This window comes from Mytilus trossulus, chromosome 13 (genome assembly GCF_036588685.1).
Source record: "Mytilus trossulus isolate FHL-02 chromosome 13, PNRI_Mtr1.1.1.hap1, whole genome shotgun sequence".
Lineage (NCBI taxonomy): Eukaryota > Metazoa > Mollusca > Bivalvia > Mytilida > Mytilidae > Mytilus > Mytilus trossulus.
Window position 1 is genome coordinate 18,400,312 of NC_086385.1, and position 18,479 is coordinate 18,418,790.

Sequence of the window (18,479 nt, forward strand, 5' to 3'; positions counted from 1 at the left end):
GATTTACATATTAATAGAACATTTTTTATATAAAATTTTGTCTCTAAGAGTATGGAATGATTTTATACTACATTAATGAGAATTTATTCTATTTTAATGCTTTGCATGTTTACAAAATAAATAATAAAGCAATGGAATGGTCAATTTGGAATGTGAAAAAATCTCTTTTGAAAATTGCAAAAAAATAAACAATCATACAATTTTACCATTTTACTTTATCTCTTAATATTTTGCCTTCTTATCTTCTTTGAAGAATAAAGAAATATATGTATATAGAGAGACAAGATATAATACTGCAGAGAAAAGCAGAGACAGCTTTTGTAGTTGTACATAAGAGAAAATATGTTATATGAACTACCTAGGGGAGACAATTTAAGTTTTTCTTTCATAATACAGATTAACTCTTCTTGATAACAAAATTATAAAATCGCCCCTAAATTGTCATTATTTTCTCTCTATTCCTGTATACTACATTATATTAAAGTTATTTTACATATCAGATGATCCTTCTCCATAATTTTAATTAATTTTTTGATAACTAATTATATCAATTGTGTTTTATTAAAAAAATTTATTTTAACAGGACCTAAAGAAAAATCATTTTCTTTCATATTTCTTTAAATGTTTTTTTATTGGTTGCCATGCAACAACAACAAATATTACATGCACATTTTGTTCTTACGAGCACACACATTTATATCACATGCTGAAACAGAAAATAATACAAAACAACAGAAAATGGAAATGTTGTGAGAAATGGTTGTTCAATTAAAAAATTACTGTTTACAAAATTTTGTCACCATCAATTGGATATCAATCAATTATGTGTTAAATCCTTTTATAACACAGTTGTCTTTCATTGTCTTATAGTAGAATAAAAATAGTAAAAATTTGAAATAGTAACCAGTACAAAATCAATGTTAACACATCTATAAATTGATAATCTTATTCCTATGTAATAACTGGATATGTAAGTCTAGGGAATCTAAGTGCTTGATTACTTTTAATTGCAATGGAACAATTATGTTGTTCCTAACATTTATAACAATCTTTCAATACAAAAACTTGACTTTACTTATTACAAAACATACAAAATTTGTAGAAAATATTTAGATATTCTAGTAACTAAGTGAATTAATTTGATCTATGTTACATATAGGACTATGAGTTATAACAATAAATGCAGATACAAAATGGAAGAAAATGAGTAAAAATGAAATAATCCAGTTTTCATCAACATTGTCACATGTAAATAAACTGTTCATTGCAAACATTCAACGATAAATCATCAAGATCTGCATATTTTTTTTTATCTCATGCGGGAAAAAGAATGATGAAAAACAAATGATAGAAATGCAGTTGTTATACAAATTGTAGATATCTGTCTATGTTAATTGTTCATGTAGAGTTACTGCCCTTTGATAAATTAGCAATTCAGTCACAAAAGCTATAAAATGTCACCTTCATACAAATGATAAATATCTTAAATATTGGACAAAAAATGTGTAAGGTAATTTTTCTAATGGAATAAAGTGATTTTGCATAAGTTTCATAAAAAGTTTCTATGAAACCCATAATGATGCTAATTTTTTTTCTATAAATCAGATAATTAACATTTGCAATGACTTTGGAACTGCTAATTATTCAAGGCAGCGTGCAGATTCACTGAAGCATTCTGGGATATATGTAATAACATGATATAACAGTTATAAAAGAATACCTTGTGTCTCAACATTAGCTGAACATATGATTTCTCCAGCAGCGTTTTCTGCACGGCAAGAGTAAACAATGTCAGAGTCCTCTAATGAAACATCATGAATTTCCAACACGGCATGATCACCTTCTTGTCTAATGTGATATTTGGCACTTTCCTCAATAACTGCATCATTGGCTAACCATGTCACTTTAGGGGTTGGTTTACCGTGAACATTACATTCAAGAACAGCAGTGTCTAAGTATTGAGCACTGACATCCTTTAATGTATCGGTGAATTTTGGTGCCTCTAATTGAATGAGTACTTCAGCACTACTAGTGGCGACACCTTTGTCATTTATTGCTTTAATGGTATATTCTCCTTCATCTTCGGGAATTGTGTCTAAAATTGTTAGTTTGGCAGTTTCCTCGTTGACATCATAGCTACAAGAAAGCAATTTTTTTAAATTACTATACTTCATTTAACAATTTGTAATGCTTTATACAGATTTTTTGACAGAGTTTCAAAACGAGAAAAACTCACAAGAAGTCATCAAATTAACCACTATCAGAAAAATAGTTCTCTCCATGGAAAAAGATATGAATCATAACTTTACTTATTCAAACACAGAAATAAGTGATCTAAATAACTCACATGAATCTATCTCCTATGATTTCTTCTCCGTCTTTAAGCCAGGATACTCTTGGTTTAGGATGTCCTCTGATTTGACATTCAAGGACAATGGGAGCTCCAACCTCGATCTCCTTGTCATCAATTCTGGAGATGAATGTTGGTGCTTCACCTACAAATATAACAGAGTTTTAATTGTATTACATATACACGATTGGCGGATTGCTGTATTATTTAATATGAACAGTAACAATATCCTGTGAAGCTATAGACATAAAGCTACAGCTGTAGATTCATTAATTTTGTGGGAACCAATTTTCATGGATTATTATTAAAGAAAATTTGATTTCATGATTTGACAAAATGTCTGCTATCTTAGAAGCCTTAATATAATTTGCACTAGTTGGTATTAAAATTCATTGTTACCTTGTACCCACAAAATCAAGGAAAATTGGATGAAAATGAATCTGCCATATGTTGACAATTCTACTTAAAGTTTACAAATCAAAGTTATATGTAGGATAGGTGTATCTTCATTTTCAATGTGATTAAAATTTCTTTAAACTAAAACACATATACAGCCTTCACCCAAACCTCAACAAAATAAAAATAAATAAAAAAAATAATGGTGAGAGCAAACCAATAGTACATTCCAATCACTATATAATGGATTAAACCACTAAATCTTCCCTATATATTATTCTATACTGGTATACTGGACTGTATTTATCCCATGACCAGACTTATTACATAATAGTAAAAATGTAAATTAAATTACAGTACTGTCAGAATTTTGATCAATTTCCTCTTGAAAACACACTTCTGTAAATAAATTGTATATTCTTGCATTTTTTTGTGTATTCAAATTGTAACGCTCAGTGAATTCACAAACTTGAAGACCCAGACAGTTGTTTAGCTAACCTAGCATCTATGCAAATTATTAACAAGATCTGTAATTTTACATTTTTTGGTGATGTATTTTGGTAAATGTAAAATTGTTTACTTTCAAAAAGTTATTTAATTGGCCTTATCAATATTTTTTATTTATAGAGGTGAAGTGGTCAAACAGATTGATTATTTTTTCATCAGATACAGGTGAGCTAAATATCAAACAATTCCAACATGTTTAAAATAAAATCCCTGACAACAATCACTGTGTGCATACCATATACATACTGAAATGTGAATACCAGTGTTTTCAGTGAAATTAAGTTTTACCTTTCCTTGAAGTTCCCATGTTTCTAAATAGGCAAAGAATTATTACATGTAATAATTATAATGTATTTCTGTTAAGACAAACAGACAGACTGTTTTACAGTTACCACAACTGCTGCTAGTATCTCCATTACAATACAAACTTATAACCTTACACAAGTGTACAATCTCCTCTCCACAAAAAAAACCATTAGATTTCCAAATCAAGATTGTATGTCCTATTATTTCTTTCATCAAAGCTTGTTCTTATTTTACTGCATGAATTATCCTGTTTTACTTCATATAATATTTTTATGATAAAAATTCTCATAACATTTTATTTTTCAGAATAAATTTTTCTCTAAATACTAGTAGCCTACCAATTGGATTAACAAAGAGTTGTCCGACACTAGATGTTGTACCAGCTTCATTAGTGGCCTTGACAGTGTATTCTGCATCATCATCAGGCATCACATCTTTCAAAATCAGAGAAGCAAAGTTACCTCTGACCTCTACCTTGTAATGATCACCTGACTCAATCAGTTTACCATCTTTGTACCTGGACAATGGGAATAAAACAATTTAATATTTTGGAATCAAACAGTACAAAATTTATAATAAATAATTTTAAATGAAACATATTGTAAACTAGAAATTATTTTCATCCAAAACCATTTTTAAGTAAAATATTGATAAACAGAATGTATATCTCTAAAAAATTTACTTCACGATACTTTCTTATTATATTTCATGAAACTTTAGCCACAGAGTGAATATTTGAGGACGCCACTGACAATGATTCCGACAACAGAATAAAGTATCACTTGAGACAAACATTGCAGGCTCAACAAATATGATTCTTATAAAATTATATACACATGCTGTGAGCCCTTACCATGAGATTTCTGGGAAAGGAGATCCTGCCAGTTGTACAATGAAGGTCACTGTGTCACCTTCAGTCACTTCCTGGTCTGATAAATCCCTGAGGAATTGTGGGATAACAATCTCATCAGAAACATCAGCTGTAAATGTCTCGGTCACCTTGGAAATAAATAAACATATCTTTCTTAAATACGAGAAAACTTTCTTCTCAATATACAAAAGCAGCCAATATACATTTAAAATAACTTATTTTTAAACCTCGTATCATCATACTAAATCCTGCTTTTGAAGCAGTTTTAACAGTGCATTGAGTGTGGATTTACAAAATGCTTATAACAATTGAATGCAGTGAGGGAAATTTTGGATAATCTATCATCTATATATGATAATAATAGGACGAATATAAAAATCAGGATAAAATCTAAATCTTATGTAATCAGATATAAATATTGGAAAAAGGGAATTGTAAGGGAGTAAAATAATCAATTCCAATCATGCATTTATCATATATCTCAACCAATCACCATCGTGCAAGTTTAGGTTAGGTCTCTTGATGCACCTTTTTGTATCGTTTACGAGCAGTAGATAATCTATGCTTGATCTCCCACCTCCATCAGATGAGTGTTGCCCAAGCCAATATATAGATTTAGATGAGAATATATTTATGAGCATGAATGTTATATAGATATAAGTCATGATGAGTATAGTCATATGACAAGTCTACAATGTATCTCTTGATTAGTATTTATATGTTTGGGAGCAGGAACTATTATACTGTGAAACCTATGTCTGGGAGTAGGAACTATTATACAGTGAAACCTATATAAATCAAGTAGGAACTATTATACAGTGAAACCTATATCACTCAGACTTGGCATCATCAGGAATCCTTTCTAAAATGAACTCTTCATGTGTACCAGCACTTTTAACAAATAATTAACCTGTATTAAAAAAACCTCATTGATTTAATCCAAAACAAATATTTAACTCTGAAAGCATTTGGTTCAGATAGGTTTCACTGAATAACTCTTTTCAAATATATTATTTTACTATACTTTCTTCTGATTAAGATATTTTTTCCATTTGTTTAAATAATTGAATGACTATATTTGTTGTTTGTTACGTAAAGGATCTTTATATATACATGGATCTGACCTAAAATGAGCAATGTCTAATACAAAATAAAAATCATGTTTATTTCATGGGAGGTCTATTTAGCATAGATATGTACATTTATGCTCTATAATGGGTATCCACATGCTTTATTAGCGACACCAAAGTCCTACTCTCCATATCACTATCTATATAATTTTCTACAACATCCATGCTGGCCCATTTTCTACCCTTATATCTTTATAACATCCATGCTCCTCGATGAACCTTATTGACCCCTGACCTTTACCCTTTGTCTGTATTATTGTACCTGTGATATATCAATTGATTCCTCAATATCTTGGTCCTCAATCACAGCTCTCATTACGACCTTCTCCACAGCAACATCTTCCCCTGTTGGTCCATCTGGTTGATCATCTACAGAGAAACTAGCATCCTGGGAGGAGTTGAACGAGTCTTCCTCAGGGACCGTCTCAAGATAGTCAATAGTGTGTGTTATAAATCCAATGTTTTCAGGTTGTTCTTGATCTTCATAGATAATCATTTCATCTACCTCATAATCTTCTTGTTCTTCAGTAATATCTTGTTTCCTTTCTTCAGATATATCTTCCTCTTCAATATCAACGGGATATTCTTCTTCCCTAACAACCCTTTCAGGGGCAGTAATCTCTTTTTCTTGAATTCTTCCCCTGTATTGCTCATTGGATGGTAAAGTAGGTTGTTCTATAACATCAGGTCTCCATGTTTTAGTTATTTGTCCTCCACTGATATCCACAGGTTGTTCTTCATGAAGAGGTTTGACAGGAGCAGTAATCTCCCCTTCCTCTGTCTGACCTAGGAATTTTACATCAGAAGGAGTTGGTTTTTCTGGAATGTCAATTTGTTCAGTGATGTCCTTTGTTAAGAATTCAGGTTGTTCTTCGTGAGGTAAGATAATCTCTTCCTCAACTTGCTGTTGAACTCGTTTACCCTTTTCTGCATCACTGAGAACAAACTCAAATTCTTTACTTGGTTTTTTAGCATCTTCTGGGATTGGGATATCTTCAAGGATAACCCTTTCAGGAGCTTTAGTTTGAATCTCCTGTGAAGAGATATCTTTTTTCTTCTGGTCCTTTTCCTTGGGAACAATGTCAGGCATTAATACTTCAAATCCTTTTTCTTCAATTTCTTCCTCAGATGTGGCAGAAGAAACAGATATATCCTCCTCAATATCTTCTTCTGACATGTCATCACTTGAGATAGATATGTCGTCGTCAGTTTTCTGTTTAATTGGTCTATCAATCAGTCCAGGTTTCTCCTCGTCAAATGAACTTGTAGATCCACCAGAGTATGGTTTGACATCCTTATCGTCATCAGAGGCAGTTTTTGGGAGGTCCAGAGAAGGAATTTCTTCTTTTGATATGATAGTGAATTCTTCTTCTGTTGGTTTTTCAGGAATAAGATCGTCTGATACCATGACAAAACCTTCTTGTTGTTCAGGTATATTGTCCTCAGGGAACAACCTCTCAGCCTCAATATCTTTTGGCTGAGTAGGAGTAGGTTCCTCTATTGACATGTCAGCTGACACAGTATAATCCTCTTCAAAGGAAGCCTCATAACTGACATCCTCAGGGATAGACCTTGTAGAAGATTCTTCCTCCTCTGTCTCAGGTTGTATTATAACCTCCTCCTTTAAAAGAGTTTGTGAAAGCTGATCAGGATAAGGTGAGGACATGAGGGTCCATGTGTAACTATGTGTAGGCGTGCGGTCAACAGGTGAGGAGGCAAGCTGTGCAGGAAGCAAAAAAAGACAGGGTTAACAAGCGAGCATGCTCACAACAACAACATACATGCTAATTCACTCGTTTTAAACTTAAATGGAGAAAATATAAGGCATTTGTCTCTGTTTCCCTAAAATAATTGTAAAATGCAGATGGTCTTAATATTAGTCCCATAACGTTCCGAATTGGCTCATTTTTGGAACAATGGAGATTTTTGTTAATAATTTTCCAAATCAGATAATTGGTTTTATTTTGCCAACCCTTACCAAACTCTCCCTTATTCAAATGCATATAAAAAATAAAAGTTTAATTATGAAATAACTTGTATTTGAGAACTCATATTGCACCACAATCATCAATGTCAATAAAATTTGACAATAATTGTCAAAGAAAATATTCACGGATGGAAGAAATGTTTTCACTTAAACTTGAAGCAAATTGGTATATGCCTCTAACCAATTTCCTTATAAATAACAAAATTAAGTCTAAATTAATCAGAAGCTTCTAAGACTTGTTTATAGCCATTAAAATGAAACTAGTAAGTTTTTTTCTGCTTTCAACCATGAGTAATTTTATTTTTAACTTATCTAGAACTGATCTGAATAATATACAACATGTATCCGCATGAGTAAATTACTGCATCTGCTCAATATTCCTTATGATGATGTTGGTGCCATATATTGTTATTATTGAAAAGAAATTTCATTTGTATGTTTCAATTTTCTTTTAACAGTAGTTGTTTCCAATTATATAAATCAGACTAGTGATCTCAAAAATGTCACACTGTTAAATACAAGTTGACCTTTATTTATTTTTTCACTTTTAAATAATAGAAAATTGATACATTACAAATAACAGCCCTTTCACAATACTTTTTATATTAGATAATCAGCGGCAATCTGTAATTTATGTGGTAAAGATAGAAACAAACCATGTGATCAAACAGTTATCTCCCTTTCATTATTAAAAAGTCAGCAATGAACTTTTTCTACTGCTGATTATTTTTAAATCGAAAGACAAAATATGATCATTATCATTTAAAAGACAAATATTCAGGAATATTTCTAGGGAATTATAATGAGTAACCTTTCACCACAGTTCAGAGTTGTCACTTGTAGATATAGCTTAAGTCAAAATGAGGTTCAAATTAGTTTGGGTCTGTAGTCCAGGACCTTTCTTTAATTTATTTAAATGAAATGACCTCCCCTTCTTTACATTGATGTTAACTTGAAAATGCAAATGGTCCTCTGAACCTTTCAAACCTTAAAGCTAATTTGAACCCATGAGACAAGAACAGAACAGATGTTCTACACAGTTCTAACCCTCATTTTACTAAAGTTTGAACAGAACAGATGTTCTACACAGTTCTAACCCTCATTTTACTAAAGTTTGAACAGAACAGATGTTCTACACAGTTCTAACCCTCATTTTACTAAAGTTTGAACAGAACAGATGTACTACACAGTTCTAACCCTCATTTTACTAAAGTTTGAACAGAACAGATGTTCTACACAGTTTTAAGCCTCATTTTACTAAAGTTAAATATATTAAAATAAACTTGTTTGTGAGTATGAAAATTCTTTAATCATTTTCATCAAGCCCCTGCGATTAAATTCAATATTTGAGGATAAGTAAAATGAGAGAAGAGTTCAGTATATATAGTTAAACTTTTGTCCACAAACTTAGCATCACCAGTTTTAGAATTTCATTCTTTCTCAAAGGAAATCAGTATTATTTTCATTTTAATTGCAAATGATTTTTGAAAAATAAATTGTATACATATGTAAAGATTTGTTAACCTTGTGATGCTTTATTTGTGTCATTCATCATTTCAAGAGAGAACAACATTCCCATTTCACCTTTTCAGAATTTAAAGCATTCTGGGTAATTTTTTTCACCCTGTACAGCAAAACGTGTTTGCTATTAACTTCCTCAACAATGGAAATATACCAGATGATGTGATATTATTTCTACTTTGGAAGACAAACAATTAAAATACTAAAATTTTTTTAGATTCTGAAATTGTGAATTGGTAACCAAGAAAACAATTCTTTGATCAACAGTTTAATGAACAACAAATGTTAGCTCAACAACAACAAAGCTTTGTCATATGATAGAAAATATGAAAACAAATAACAATGAAGTGATTAAAAAAATTAAGAAAAAATACAAAATAAAAAATCTTGAAATATTAATCGTATTAAGGAGCTTGTATTACTCAGACCAAATGTGTGCATTTGACAGTAACTTAGCACACAACTTTAAATTTTGAAAATGTTTTGCATTAAATTTACAGAAGAAAAGACACTTGAACTTGAATCTGATAAATGAAGTTTAATTTAAATTGACCATAATTTCAGATAAGAAGATGGAAATGTGATACTACAAGAAACTTTGTGCATGCCAAATTAACAACATGAGTAAGAAGTTTTTTTATAGTATCAAAATAATCATTCCTAAAAAGTTTGAAATTACTGTGCAAATTTTATATAATGAACAAAATATCCTACGACCCTCAAATACTATTTCTCACAAAAAGTGTATTATTAAAAAAGGTGCAAATTTTGGCCTGCTAAGTGTTTATATTTCTTGAAATAAAAACTAACAAAAGTGCAATTAAGCATTTATATATAGGTTTAAAAGATTTATAAAGTTAAAATTTCCCCCTTATTCCTCTCTCTCCATTATAACCCAGCTTACCTCAATATCTTCTTTTGGTTGTTCTTTTTCCTCTGATATTTGAACTGTGACCTCAGCCTCAGTTTCATCTTCTGGTTTGATTACAAATGAGGTCACTTCCTCTTTGTCTTCTTCTTCCTCAGGTTGTGGTGACTCAGCCTCAATAAGTTCTAAAACAAAATCTTTAAATTCAGTTTATTTTTCTTTACCGGTAACTGAGCTTTAGAAAACATTGAATTTTTATCAGATTTTCCTTGAAAACTTCCCAATAGAGGGTTAATGTCCTGTTTAATTTATAATTTTTTTTTAAAATCATACCACACATTTCTATTTCATTGAAAAAAACCAACATTTTTATTTTTGAAGATTACATTGTTGTTAGTGTTTACTGCTACTAGGCTATATTTCATGGTAGCCAGGTTTTTTATTGGTGGGGCTAGCTAGCTGGAGTAACTGGAGGAGTTTTGAAGGTGAATATAAAATATTTCAAAATGTGGCAAGCCCCAAGACTTTATGCCATTCTGCATAGAACAAAGAAAGAGGATGTAATGAACAAATGAAGTTCTCTTGGTTTCTAGAGATAAACTGTCTGTAGGAGTGACTTACCATTAACTGTAAGTAAAGCTGTGGCTTCTGCTTGTCCAGCTTCATTAATGGCCTTCACTGTATACACACCACTGTCTTCTGGGAAAGCTTCAGAAAGTACCAGAGTACTCTCCCCTTCTTCACCAGGAATCACCTGATAGATATCATCAGTTTTGATTGGTGCATTGTTGACAAACCATTGGATCTCTGGAGCTGGTTGACCTTTGGCTTTGACTGTAAATTTGGTAGATTCACCTTCCTGAATCTTCATGTCTCCAATACTGACTACAAACTCTGGTGCAACCTGATCTTCTTCTGGTTGTTTCTGATGAATAAAAGAAAAAATATTTAATTCCAACTGTGGGGTAAAAATCAATGAAACAGTAATCAATAACAGAAACAAAGAAAAGATATCTATAAAGCATATGGTAAATTCATGAAATATTATCACATTCTAAAAATATGATTGCGTAAGTTTATTGAGTCATCTCTGATTAACAACCATTTAGTTATTTTAACTTCAGTCTCTGATTTACATTTATGAACAAGACATATATCTTAATTCTAAAGGATTCTTTGTAATGTAATGCTGACCTTCTGTAGAACATCTCTGTAGTCCACTTGTTCAGCTTCCTGTATTGTGACTGTTGTTTCAACACCAGTAACATCTTCATCAAATTTCCTATTAAACAAAAACACACACAAGTTAAACACATGTTCAATCTCGGAATTGAGATTATCAACATAATTGATAGTTCATCAAATCTATTATAGTGATTCTGTAGCAAAAGTACAACACACTTTTTTCATGTTTATGTAGTGTTTGAAAACATTAGCAATACATTTAAGAGTACATAACGAACAATGCAAAGTGTTTATTTTGTTGATATCACGTTGATAGGTTGCTGTCTCCTTGACATATATTCAAGTTCTAATTGAACTTTGACAACAGTTTTTCAATGATGTTTTAAATTAACATAACTTCAGTAAGATAATAGTATGGTACGTATAGAATGCATTGAAAATATGAAAAACTGGTTTAAAAAAAGACAATATCCAGGGTGCAAACAAAATTGAAGTTCTAGTGTTCTCATTTCCTTCATATTAGATATCTAGACTAACCATATGTTTTGAAACATTCAAACTTGATAAGTGATTTCATTGGAAGAGTTTGCAATATGTTATCTTTGCTACTCAAAATGTTGGAACTTTGCAGTACAGAAGCCTGTATTTGTTAACTTAAATGTTATTTGATCTCTTGTGGTGAGTTATTCCATATGCAATCATATCACATCTTCTTATTTTAATATTCCACATTATTTCTCGATAAATTAACATGCATCATGCTACACTATTGTGTTAGTAACTATTATTACCTTGACTTGACAGTTGTAGTTTTAAGAACTGTACGGAAATCCAACTGCTCATATGTATATTGCACACCAACTTTTGTTTTTCTAAACATGCAAGAGCAAGACAAACAATACATTAATGAAAACAGAAATGACAAAGGAGTTATGAAGGAAAACTTGCATTAAACATTTGTTCTGAAATATGATATTTCCAAAGTAATTTTTCTGCTTGGTGTAAAATGTCAACAATTGCTACAAATATAAAACAAAACATGAAACATGCCTATATTACTGCACCCATTTTATTTTTAACCATGCAATGAATGATATTGTTTTAAAACTTTTTCATTAAGATATTTCTTCATTCTAACCATACATTCAAAAATAGGTTCAAACACCATGCAAATAAAGCCAAACATTTTCAGATATCTTTCTTAATGAAAAATAATAAGAAACACATTTTTGAAAACAACATTCTATATTTTGACATTGTCCCTACTTACACTTGAGATTTGAGAACATCCCTGAAGTCTAGTTGTTCTGCTTCTTGTTCTACAACTTCTACTTTCTTAATGACTTCTGGTTTTTGTGCTTCTTCTCCTGCATCCAATTCATCTTCTAGAGGAAAAAAAAACAACCAAAATTATAACTTAATTTTCACTAAAGGATAAAATATCAATTCAGTTGTAATTTTGAAGAACATCTTTTCAAAAGATAAAAAAGCAATAGTGAAAACAAAACAAATGACTCTTTGAATTGTAAACTGAAAATTTGATATTTTCTATTTCCAAAATGGTGACATTCCTATTCCATTTGCTTATTTATAATACAAATCTATCAAAAGAAACACAAACAGTATCATAGGCTTATGGTACTTTTGACCTACCAGTGATGACCTTGAGAACAGCTGAACATTCAGCTTTTCCTGCCTCATTTTCAGCTTGGACTGAGTATTTCCCAGAATCCTCTGGGAATGCTTCAGGAAGTAGAAGAGTACTTTCACCTTCTTCACCAGGGATGACCTTGTAGATGTCATCAGATACAATGGTCTGGTCGTCATGGAACCAGGTTACTGTTGGTTCAGGTTTACCCTTGACCTTTGTGACAAATTTGACCTCATCACCTTCAGGTATTTCCTGGTTTTTGATGGTCTTAACAAACTCAGGTGCTTCTAGTATGTCAGCCTGTTTAATCAGAATAAAGAATTTAGGTAAAATAACTTGATGATATATTCTATATAAAAATAAAAATTGAAAGTGTTATCATTTAAAGATATTTTCAATATTTCATAACTTAAATTTGAAAAGGTAAATATAAAAGAAACTACTTACATGGGGAATACACATAAATATTGAAATCTGGAAAATCTATGTTTTGTATGATGAAGAAGAAACAAAATACTTATAAATCTGTAGATCAATCCATGTGTTTTTTTTAAATTTTGCTCATAGAGATAAAACACAGAAAAGCCTGTACTAATAAAGAGATCAACCTTTTCTATGGTATGGGTTTTCTCATTGTTGAAAGTTGTATTGTTGCCTATAATTGCTTTCATCTACTTCATCTGAACTTTGGTGGATAGTTGTCTCATTTGCAATCATACCACATGTCCTTTTTTATTAAAGATAAATATGAACTATAAGATTATAAAAGGGAAGAAGATTATCCCCCCTGAATTACCTTCTTGAGAATATCTCTGAAATCTTTCTGTTCGGCCTGTTGTTCTTCTGTTACATCTTCTCCTGTAACATCTTCAGCAAATTTCCTAAAGTACAAATATATAAAGTAAACAAAATATTCACAGATATTTTAAACGACACAGAATAATTCAATAATTGAAAGGTCATGACTTAAATATTTTTAAAGATGAGTAAGAACTTTTACCAGTACAATGATTTATTATTTTGAAACAAATGCCTATATATATAGAAAATTTAAAGAAGTCAAAAAATTATTCATTTTTCAATGTAAAAAAATAACAACTTTAATATATACTGCCTTTTCAATATACATGAAAAGTGAACAATGGCAAACAGGATTTAAAGAGGGATGTAGGTGTCCTTAAGGTTTTTGAAAGCATCTAGGAAATGGTTTGGTCCTTCATTTTCTGGAAAAGAACAATCAGTTTCTAGGTTATGACTATTTGTATTCCATCTGGATAGAAACAAACTGGTTTTGGATTATTAAAAATTTCATTTTATCATGCAAACAGTCTACCATGCAATGTTCTTTGGCAGGAAATGGTTCTCTTCATAAGAGTGGAAAGTTAAAAATTTACTTAGATTTGACTGTAGACTTTTGTAAAAACTTACTTAGATTTGACTGTAGACTTTTGTAACAAGCTACGGAAGTCAACCTGCTCTGCTTTGATTTTGACGCCAACTTTAGTTTTCCTGCAGACACACAACATTTAAACATGCAATCAACTCATTCTAATGATCTAGTCAATGGCCGCAGAAAAAACATCTTTAATTTTTTTAACTCATGCTTTTATTATTATTTTTAATTCAAATCATGCCACTTTTCAAATTTTTTTTTAAATTTTTCTAATTTAAAACAGTTAATAATTTAAAATAGTACTTAGAGATCATGCTTTTGTGTAAAATACTTAAAATAACATTCAAATAAACTATAATAAGTTAGATCATGCTACAAAACTTAATAATTTTAATCAGCCCTAAAAAAAGAACAACCAATTTCCATAAAATGTAACAACACACAATGCACTATAATAAAGCTATAACAAATTCAATGCATTTAGTAATATATCAGTCTGACAACATAACTTTTCCCAGTGAATAAAAGTAACTGAATGGAACCAGTAACTAGGTACAAACTTACACTTGAGTCTGTAGTTTTTCTCGGAAGTCTGTTTGTTCTGGACCAGAGGGTTCTGTAATAGATAAACAATGCAATTTTTTGTCCTCATAAAAAACGACTGATTGCTAATCAAAACAGCAAAATTGTTACGACTTGTTTGCCAAGAGTTCAGTGGTTTCTACAAAAGGGTCATAGTACTTCAGTATTACCATCATATTAAGCTTTTATGTCAAGTTTCAGCTAAGAAGTTTGTTTCCCCTTTTTCCCACTTACAATACTAAAATCAAGAAATACAAAGATAATCTGCATACACATTATCGACAGTTTTGGACTAACACATATAGAAACTAGATTAAATAACAAACAGTTGATATAACAAGTTAGCTCTGCTGTACTAAAACAATTACAAACAAATGTATATGTTAGATCTTACTAGTCCTAAGACCAATTAAATTAGACTTACTTTTGACTAGAAGTGACACAGAGACATTGGCCTCTCCATAGTCATTTTGAGCGGTCACTTTGTAAGTTCCTGCATCTTCAGGCATAACATCGGTCAGCTGGATAGTGGTGTGATACAAGTGGTCATCTTGTTTTGTCTCTATCTGGATTTTCTTGTCACTGGACAATGGTATGTCATTCCTGGTCCAGTGGATCTGATAATAATAAGTCAGTTAATTAAATATACAAAATACTTACTTCATAAATTGCAATAATCAAACGAAAACCAGACAAAAACAAAGAACTGTGGATTCATTTATTTTCGTAGGTACCAATTTTCATGGATGGAGGAAATCTTGCTTTTTCATGGCCATCTGATTTCGTGGTTTTTAAAAATTCTGAAACCAATCCACTAGAAATTTGTATTTCCTTTAACATTAAAGATATGTGGTTGACCTATCCCTACGAAATCCATGAAAATTGGATAACAACGAATCCATAATAAATCATGTTTCTACCTCAACTAAAAAGAATGTATAATTTACCTGTGGTCCTGGATTGGCTACAATCTTGGCTTCAAACATAACAGTTTGTCCAACATCCACTGTCTGGAATTTAGGTTTCTGTATAAAAGATGGAGCCAACCATTCAGGTTCTTCTACTGTCTCTTCTGGGGCTACAAATAAATATATATTTAATTAATAATATCAAGGGACATATATATATATAATTGTGGTCATTTTAACATTAAAATCTTCTCTTATTCATGCTAGGTAAAAACATGACTCATGATATCTCAAACCATACAATATTATCATGGAATGTCTTTGTATAGGTTGTTAAAATAATACTGGTAAATTATGTTGTATTTGTGGGATACTAATCAATAAACATTAAAATAAATGGAGTATTTTGGAGACTTATGCTTAACGATAATCTTTATTTGGTGTTTTTTTTCAGATTTAATTCTTTTTTTCTCTCCGATAAATTTTAAGAACAGAAATGAAGTTTACACGTTGTTTACCTAAGACAGATAAATCACAAGTTGTCATAGCCGTTCCGACATCGTTTTTAGCCACAACTTTGTACTGTCCAGCATCTTCAGGGTAAACATCAGCGATGATTAGTGTGCATTCATCTCCTTCATAGGATACTTTGAATTCTTCTGATGGGAAAATCATCTCCTCTCCCTTGTACCATGTGACAGTGGGGCGTGGCAGGCCTGTGACTTTACAAACCAACTGTGCCTGGCCTCCATCTTGTGCAGATATGTCTTGGAGATACTGGACTATTTCAGGACATTTAGTTATCTCTTTTTCTTCAACAGCTAAAAGTAGAATACAGTTTAATAGCTTATCATTTTGTCTGGCATTGTTTTTATTTCTTTTCTTTACAATATACTTCTGATGATTTCTTTTTGTAGGTGTGAATTATTGAATATTACCAACATAAAAATCTTCTTAGAAAAGACAATAAATGACTTTTATAAACTTAAGTGTTTCCATTTTTTGTTTTTGAGGACCTATATGTGTTGTGTAATTCTGTTTGCAGCTTTTTCTTTATCTTGTCACTCAATGTGTGGTAATAATAAATTACATGGAAACTGATCTTATAACAGTGTCTAGTAATATAATACCCCTATGATTATAATATATACACAACAGAGGCAGTCACATATTCAAAATTAAAAATGTGAGGCTTGAAGTACAGTAGTAGAATCTGTTTCTTACTGATTTATTGACAAAATCTGAGACTGATATTGAGAAAAAACATAATGGTGGAAAATCACACAGGAATTTGGTTAGATCCAGAATAGTTATTACTTACTGATTGTCACTGGAGATTCTGGTTTCTCTTCAATAGGAGTGATTTCTTCTTCCATTTCTTCAGAGGATACAGACAGTGATCTTCTCTTTTCTTCATCTGAAATTATCTCTTTCTCTTCTTCTGGAAAATATCAAAATATCTTATTTATATGAACCTAATATTTGTGTGTATTGTTACTTTTTAACATCAACAACTTCTTTTCTCATGTTTACTACTATCGATTTATGAATTTTGAACAGTGGTATACTCCTGTTGACTTTGATTTACCCTAAACACAAAAATAAAAAATTTAAATGACAGAAAAAATGGTAATTTGTTTTGAGCAAAAATGCATATGGATAAAAATGCTGCTCAAGACTTTTATACTTTACAATACATAACACAAATATAAGAGATAAACTATCTGATGTGCCATAAGTCATACCTGCAGTTAGTCTCTCCTTTTCTGACAAGGTTTCACTCAGTCTGAATTCAGCCTGTACATCCTGTACACTATCTGTAACTGTTTCACTGAGTCTGAACTCAGCCTCAACATCTTCTCCTGAAATTAGAAAACAAAGAAATTAATAATTCTTTTCATTTTAAAAACAACTTCTAAAAATAAAAAGCTAAATTAGAACATATGGTCAAATTTTCAATCAATACATTCATTAATTACTAGCTATATATAGGTAAATCTACTTTCTAAAAAGGTTATATTTCTTATACTTCTACAACATTCATTTTATAATTTTAACATACTGAAATTATATAAAATTTTATAAGACTTAATTCTTAAGTTAGGAATAATTCATCTCTTTCACTAGATATTTTAGAAAACATACAAATTATGACACTAATGTTTCAATGCAAACAATTTTAATTCAGCTTCAACATTCCTCCAAACTATGCATTCAGCAGATTGATATAACATTAAACCTTTTCTTTTCACAAACTGGCTAAGCATTTTTTTGCTGAATGATAAAAATATCTTATTTTGATAACTAAACTATTTTTTGTATAACATTATTCAAACTGGCACACCATGCTACAACTTACCAATGAATGTTCTTTTTTCTCTCATTTACAGACATTTTTCAAGCAATATTTTCATAGAACAATACTGCATTGAAAAAGGACAGAAGCATTCATGCTTAAATCACATGCACCTTCCCTCCTTATTTTCTAAAACCATAAAATCCCTTTTCCATCCCTCAATATGATCAAATTTTATCCATCATAAAAATAAAGAAAAAAAGAAAAGAGATTTTTTTTCTAAATTTTAGTTGTTAATGAAGATGTAAAAATATTGCTCCAAAATGTTGCCAAAAAATAGAGTGAAAGCTGTGCATTAGCATATGGTCAGTATTTAGCAAACACAGCTTAGGTCAGCTACACTTGACTATCAATACTTATCAGCATTCACGTCAGGAAACATTTTTTGAAATATTCACTTGAAATAAAATTTTGTGAAATGCTGACAAATTTGAACAGCCAAGTGCTCTGACTGAAATTTGTTTGATA

The 18,479-nt window shown here is 30.8% G+C and overlaps 1 protein-coding gene across 1 annotated transcript in view; it reads right to left on the reverse strand.

Moving 5' to 3' along the window:
- Nucleotides 1–18,479, reverse strand: part of LOC134694149 (titin-like) — a 210,078-nt gene that overhangs the window by 100,119 nt on the left and 91,480 nt on the right. Inside the window, exons 52-69 of the mRNA XM_063555147.1 lie at nucleotides 17,401–17,517; nucleotides 16,977–17,096; nucleotides 16,174–16,476; nucleotides 15,695–15,825; nucleotides 15,172–15,364; nucleotides 14,730–14,781; nucleotides 13,569–13,653; nucleotides 12,775–13,072; nucleotides 12,392–12,506; nucleotides 11,913–11,993; nucleotides 11,131–11,218; nucleotides 10,558–10,861; nucleotides 9,973–10,121; nucleotides 5,823–7,280; nucleotides 4,413–4,558; nucleotides 3,898–4,076; nucleotides 2,348–2,495; nucleotides 1,721–2,136 (exon numbers count right to left, since the gene is read on the reverse strand). Coding sequence (XP_063411217.1) covers nucleotides 1,721–2,136; nucleotides 2,348–2,495; nucleotides 3,898–4,076; nucleotides 4,413–4,558; nucleotides 5,823–7,280; nucleotides 9,973–10,121; nucleotides 10,558–10,861; nucleotides 11,131–11,218; nucleotides 11,913–11,993; nucleotides 12,392–12,506; nucleotides 12,775–13,072; nucleotides 13,569–13,653; nucleotides 14,730–14,781; nucleotides 15,172–15,364; nucleotides 15,695–15,825; nucleotides 16,174–16,476; nucleotides 16,977–17,096; nucleotides 17,401–17,517 — 4,383 coding nt within the window. The remainder of the gene's footprint in view (nucleotides 1–1,720; nucleotides 2,137–2,347; nucleotides 2,496–3,897; nucleotides 4,077–4,412; nucleotides 4,559–5,822; nucleotides 7,281–9,972; nucleotides 10,122–10,557; nucleotides 10,862–11,130; nucleotides 11,219–11,912; nucleotides 11,994–12,391; nucleotides 12,507–12,774; nucleotides 13,073–13,568; nucleotides 13,654–14,729; nucleotides 14,782–15,171; nucleotides 15,365–15,694; nucleotides 15,826–16,173; nucleotides 16,477–16,976; nucleotides 17,097–17,400; nucleotides 17,518–18,479) is intronic.